The 6,964-nt window shown below is 46.8% G+C and overlaps 1 protein-coding gene across 1 annotated transcript in view; it reads right to left on the bottom strand.

Annotated features, from left to right (window-relative positions):
* Positions 1–4,193, bottom strand: part of atp2b3b (ATPase plasma membrane Ca2+ transporting 3b) — a gene marked incomplete at both ends in the record, with an annotated part of 48,384 nt that extends 44,191 nt beyond the window's left edge. Inside the window, 1 exon segment of the mRNA XM_083656975.1 lies at positions 3,923–4,193. Coding sequence (XP_083513101.1) covers positions 3,923–4,193 — 271 coding nt within the window.
* Between the last annotated feature and the right edge of the window lie 2,771 nt (positions 4,194–6,964).

Here is a 6,964-nt window from a genome sequence, read left to right as displayed (position 1 = left end):
GTGTCCTTGACAATGCGGCAAGCTGTTCTAGCTTTCCCTACTCACCCCCCCACACCACACACACACACGCGCGTGCGCACACACATGCACGCACACACACACACACACACACAGACTCACACACACACACACACACACACACACACACACACTCGCTCTCTCACTCTCTCCTCCTGATCTCTCTCTCACTCTGGACTGTGTATATAATGGTGTTGTGCTGCAGTGCTGGGGTATCCATATCGCTGTGTGTGATTGGTTGAACCGGTTGATTGAATCCATATCGGTGTGTGTGATTGGTTTAACCGATTGATTCAAACCCACTCTGCTCTATGCCTCATATTACACTGATGTTCAGCAGCAGTTGTATTCTAATGTATATGATGCGTGCGGGATATGGACCCCAGCAGTCTGGGATGGCATCATATGGTATGAGTGTACAGTATATACAGGAGCATTACAGAGATGTGGGCTTATATATGTAAGGGATAATGTATACTGAGCCGGTGATTACTGTGGAAATAATGACCGACAGGTGAATGATTGAGCCCGACGCGCAGCGGAGGGCTTAATATTCACCTGAAGGTCATTATTTCCAGTAATCACCGGCTCAGTATACATTATCCCGCTTAGAACACGGCCTACAACTAAATCATTCAATAATCTGACAAAAATAATTATTCAAATAGATTTTTTAATAGCGTTTTCAACACAAAGCGGTTTCATTCGTAATTGGCACACAAGACACCACAGCTGCAACTGGTTGGCCTAATTAGTAGCGTCTGCGGACAAAAGGTTCTTACCAACTGATTAATCCAGGTGTGGCAGAGCAGCGGTCGGTTGTCGAGAAATAATGACCGGTGAATATTGTTGATTGACCAATCAGAATCGAGTATTCGAGAGAGCCGTGTTCTAAGACTGGATATTTCTTCTTCATGACTTCTCTACTGTATGTATCTATTGTCTCATCCATGCATCCTCTTCATCTGGCTCTTCTGTGATCAGCTGATGCTGTTGTCATCTTGCTAAGCAGAGGCAGGCAGTAGCTTTGTTGTGCTGTCGGCTGCGTTCGATCTGAGAGCTTTGAGAGGGGAGAGGAAATAGCGTCCGTCCGCTCACTGCACTGTGAGCTCTGAGTGATCCATCACAAGTTTGAGCAGGATGGAGGTTCAACGTTAACGAGACTAACGACGTTAACTTTCTGCAAGGTGGAAAAAAAAATCCTGTGTCTCCGTTTGTGCTGGCGTTTTGGTTTGTCGTGCCAAATTGCACCATATACATTAGTTTACATACATTACATATTATGTAATATGAGAAAATCAACACCATGGCGTGAGAGAGAAGCCCATCCAAAAGTGTGAAGATCTGTGTGTGTGTTTGTGCTCTGTGTGTGTGTGTGTGTGTGTGTGTGTGTGTGTGTGTGTGTGTGTGTGTGTGTGTGTGTGTGTGTTGTTGTTGTTTGACAACTTTGTAGGGACAACTTCAGATACATGGCTGTGTGCTGCGCTGTTGAGGCCTGCTGTGCTGATTCACCAGCTCACAGTATCAAATTAGCAACACTCAACACAGAGTTTCTGTAACTATACACCTACCAAATCTCTCTCTCCCTCTCGCACACATCCCTGACTCACCACACACACAGCGAGCTTACACTTGAACATTTACACACACACACACACACACACACACACACACACACACACACACACACACACACACACACACACACACACACTCTTCTTCCTCCATTCACCTCCTCCTATCTCCATCTCATAGCTCTCAAACAGTCGTCATCTCTCTCTCTCCTCTCTCTCTCTCTCTCTCTTTCCCAGCCAACTTCTTTTTGCTGTTGTGTTGCTAGGTTACACACTAGTTAGAGTGGGTATAGCCTAGTACGACACCATTGTTGGAACACGCACACACACACTCAAATGTCTGATAGTTGGCTCATCTCTATTGACAGCTCTAAGCTTCTTGGCTCTGTACTACTTGATTTTAGCGCCGCTTTTTAAAGTTTTCACAAAACTTTAATTTCCAAACTTGTTCATTATGGTTTTAAACCCTCGGCGATTATGTGGCTTAGGAGCTACCTGACTGCCAGGTCACAAAGAGTAATACTTCAACGGAGCTCTATCAGGCAGTAGAGTCCTGGAATGTGGGGTCCCGCAAGGGAGCTGTCTTGGTCCTCTCCTGTTTTCTATTTTCACAAATGATATGCCATATGCAATTAATAAGGCAAAATTTGACAATGTATGCAGATGATTCAACTCTTTATTACGGGGGCCCCCACATGTACAGAACTCAACCAGGTTCTGTCTAGCGAGCTGAGCATTATATAACTGGATAAAGACAAATAAACTTATATTTAATATATCAAAAACAATGTGCATAATTTTTTGGTTCAAATTATAGATCATCACACAATCCTAAATGTATTTACTGATAGAGGGTCAAATTATACAACAAGTAAAAACAGTAAAGCTTCTAGGACTTTGGCGTGACTGTACACTGTCGTGGTCGGAGCCAGGCGCGGACTGCATAATCGGGCACGTCGGGCAAATGCCCGGTGGCCTGGTCTGGCCTGCAAAAAAAAAAAAATATATATATATATATATATATTTTTTTTTTTTTATATTTTTTTTTTTGTGCCCGCAGTCAGGCCACTCACTGAGCAGCAGGCCAGGCGCCGCCTACTGGTTTACTAGTGGTTTTATTACTTTATTAGTTAGTCTGAAGTAATAATTACACTTCAGGGTTAAAGTGGGTGCATCTCATTGTAAAATTGGACTTTGGGCTTCAAACGGCCCAAATCTGGCTTCAAACGGCCCAAATTGGGCTTCAAACGGCCCAAATCTGGCTTCAAACGACCCAAATTGGGCTTCAAACGGCCCAAATTCTTCGGGCACGCGCCGATCCCAGTCCGCCCCTGGTCGGAGCACATTAAAAGGGTGGTTGCCAAAATGGGCAGAGCAGTTGCCATCACTAGAAAGTGTGCATCATGATTTGTTACACCATTAGTACTTCACCAAATTGTTTCTTCATTAGTTCTGTGTCATTTGGATTCTTGCTCTGTGGTCATCTGCAGCTAAAGCTCTACTTGGGAAGTTACAAGTAGCACAAAACAAGGCTGGTCCTGGGGTGCTCCCCCAGGTGTAGCGTAGCTGATATTATGCATATACGTCTCACATGGCTTACTGAGAGCAACAGCTATCGGCCAACCTACTTTTATATTTATAGTTCACTATTCACACACACTCCACCAGAGGAGCGAGTGGGGGTCAGTTGACTTAATACGATACAGTAGAGATAGTTCAGAGATACAGTAGAGATAGTTCAGAGATACAGTAGAGATAGTTCAGAGATACAGTAGAGATAGTTCAGAGATACAGTAGAGATAGAATAACACATAATCATGATGGGGGGAAGGGGGGGGGGGCGTCTAAGCTTTGTCTGAGGGGAGGCCCACAGTCTCAGACTTTGAAAATCCCCTGGTGTAAAGTCTAAACACCAGCAAGCATCCACAAAGTCCATCCATGACTATTCGTCTTATTCATCGACTTATGCTTCATCAGATTCACTCCTCCCTAAACTACGTCCGGTGATTTCTCTATATCTACTACACCCTCATCCATCTACTGCTCCATTCATCCAACTCTCAATGTACCAGTTCATCCACCCATCTCCTCATCGATGCATTGGTCTATTCAGCCATATATATCTACTTGCCCCACAACACTATCCATTAATTCATTGAGCCGGGCGACCAGCCAGCCATCCATGCAGCCACCAACTCATCCACCCAAACCGCCATCGATCTCCCCATCTAAACTCTCTTCCATTCATCTACTCCTCCATTATTCATTCCACTATCCATCCATCCATCCAGCCAACCATGGACTCAACGTGTGTGTCCCTCCCAGCTCACCTTCACTCGTGTGGGACAGTAGTCTCTGGCAGAGACCCTCCGTGTCTCCGTAGTTCTCCTGGATCTTCTGCAGCGCTTCGCCCCCCCGGAGCTCCATCAGGTCCCTGAGTTCCTCCACCGTGACCCCAAACTCTCCCCCCGCATGGTTGCCCTCCGCCTTCCCTCCTCCTCCTCCTCCTCCTCCTCCACCTCCTCCTCCTCCTCGAGTCCGCTTGGGGTAAAACTCCACCGCACTGTTCGCCATTTCCCCCATGGTGGCTGTCGTTGACATGTCGGTGAGGGGTTGTCTTTTTCGCCCTTTTTTTTTTACTCCGCCTCTCTCTCTCTCTAGTCCGTCCTCAGGTCAGTTCCCCTTTCGTTTGGTTGGTGTCGGCTTGTTCATGTGCACTTTCGTTCTCTAAAGTTGTAGTTCTAATGATATGTCTGAACCCTGTTTATTTCCTCTTAGTTGGAGTGAGGGGTGTTTGTGTTTCTTGACGCTCTTCGCCGCTCCTCGCCACCTTGGCAGAGTCTACTCCTTTACTCCTCCATAGGAGGAGGAGGAGGAGGGCGAGGGGGATGGAGAGCGGTGAGCAGCAGGGTCGGCGATTCGGGAGCTGAATCCAGCTTTGTTGTCCCGCGTCTCCTCGGCGTCCACTCCGCTCTGTCCTCGTTGCTGTCCCCCTCCCTCCAGGGTCATGGCCGGTCCATGGACGGACGGACGGGCCGGCGGACGCACGCACGGACGGAGGCGAGGGGGCGATGGCGGGCGGGGGCGGAGAGAGGGGCGAGCGAGGCGGAGGCGGCTGAAAAACCTGAGACGGGAAGCGGATCCAGGTCAGAGGTCGCTACTGCCGCTGCTGCACCACAATCAGGACCTAAAGAGAGAGAGAGAGCGAGGGACAGAGAGAGAGAGAGAGAGAGAGAGAGGGACAGAGAGAGAGAGAGAGAGAGCGAGGGACAGAGAGAGAGAGAGAGAGAGAGAGAGGGACAGAGAGAGAGAGAGAGAGAGCGAGGGACAGAGAGAGAGAGAGAGAGAGAGAGCGAGCAAGGGACAGAGAGAGAGAGAGAGCGAGCGAGGGACAGAGAGAGAGAGAGAGAGAGAGAGAGAGAGGGGGGGGGGGGGGAGAGAAGCATTACTAGGGCTGTATTTTCAGGCTGAATGGCGATACACAATATACGCATTGTGTTTTCTATGAAGTGGGCTAAATGTTCAGTTGTAAGTCAAAGCCATATGTGAGATGTCACAAGCACTTTTATTAAAATAGGGCTAGGCAATATGGACAGAATCATATATCAATATTAATTGACCAAATACCTTGATGTTGATACTGTGGCAATATTGTAGGGATGACTATTGGTGATTTCACATGTAAATATTTCCACAATGAGATTTTTGATAAATAAGCATCAGTAATGTGGATATAATGACTAGTGGGTAAAGTCAAATAACAGAAGATTTAAAACAGTCTGGTAAGTCTTATGCCATATCACAATATTATGCAGTGTTTCCCCCACCATTCTACAGGCTTGGCGGGCCCGCCAGGCCAGAAAAGAAATTGCAGCAAAAAAATAAAATAAATAAATCCTGCTCTCCCCAAAATTTTTATAAAACTTTATGGCATATTATTACAATACAACAATACTGGTGTTGACAGTGTTGACAGTAATAGAAGATGCCAAATCATTCAAAACAATAAGCATTTTGCTTTTAGGAGCATTGTGCCAGCGTGCGCCGTGCGGCGCTGTTCCAAAACGTGTGTCGTCGCCTGGGAAACGCACATCCCATAATACAACAGTTCGCATCGCATCCCATAATAGTATGATGATACTTGGGGATGCCATTGCCAACATAGATGCCAACGGGTTAGCTAAAAGTTTAGCGTCACCAGCGAGGGCCCCCCACCGTTGCGGTCGGGGTACGTTTCGAAATCCCTCCAGGCCTGAACATTTTTCTAGGGGAAACACTGTTATCCAAAATCTAAGACGATATGTAGTCTCATATCATGATATGGATATAATAACGATATATTGCCCAGCCCAGTAAGCATTACTACTGTATATTTGATGGCTGTCAGGTGGTTTGTTGGTCTCCTGCTCACTCACAGCCAGCACGCTCCTCCTGAGCGGAGTGGACTGGCGTGGCATGAAAGACGTCTCTGTGGTTATCATCATGAGTGTGAAACAGCATCTTCTTCTGCTTCCAGCTACCACTGAGACTAACACGGCTTGCATCATCAAGGTGTTCTGTTCAGTAAGCGCACCAACAAAGAAGACCACAAAAACAACGACAAAAGGTGTCTGCATCTCATTGGATCACCTTCTTCTCTGAATAAACAAATCTACCGGCATTATTAAATATTATAAACGGTGTATTTTGGTGTCTAAGTTGAATTATTTAAAGGTTACCCTGCTAACAACGGTATGTACACATTGACAGAAAGGATGCCGTGCCTGGATTCATTTATGCCCACTTTGCCTGGTTTGATGTTAATTCATTTACGTGAAATTCGTCGCGTTTAAGAAGCGGCTCTGGAGACCCAGAAGACAAGAAACGAGAAGTGGGGATGCTCCGGTTGAATCCACCGAAGAAACACAATTTCCTAATCACCGAATTAACGTTTCAACCCGTCTCTGGGTTTTGTTTTGATTTAATTAAAATAAATCTGACACCGATGCTGCTCACACACACACACCGTCTAGTGAAGCAGTAGAACACAGGGCGGGCGGACGACTCCGAACTCTCTTTCCTTCAACCGCACTTAAACGGAGAGTCATCCCCAAATGGGCAATTAGCGCGGCGGTTGTAACCGAGCCTTGGCTGCGTAAGCACATGACACAACATATTCCGAATCCCTGCTCGTGCTCGGGGGACTTCATATAGAGACGAACAAGAAGCTGAAACTCATCGTTATAATTCCATCCCTCCTCCTCCTCCCTCCTCCTCTCCACTCGTCTCTCTCCCTCGGCTCCCCCTGTCTCTCGCATCTTCTGCCTGCGTGCCTCGCGTTCTCCTCTCTGTCCTGGCATGCCTCTCTCTCTCAGCTGCCTGAGAGTGTTAGT

This window comes from Poromitra crassiceps (genome assembly GCF_964638095.1).
Source record: "Poromitra crassiceps genome assembly, chromosome: 20".
Classification (NCBI taxonomy): domain Eukaryota; kingdom Metazoa; phylum Chordata; class Actinopteri; order Beryciformes; family Melamphaidae; genus Poromitra; species Poromitra crassiceps.
The sequence above is the reverse complement of the archived record's forward strand: the minus strand, read 5'-3'. Positions and strand labels throughout refer to the sequence as shown.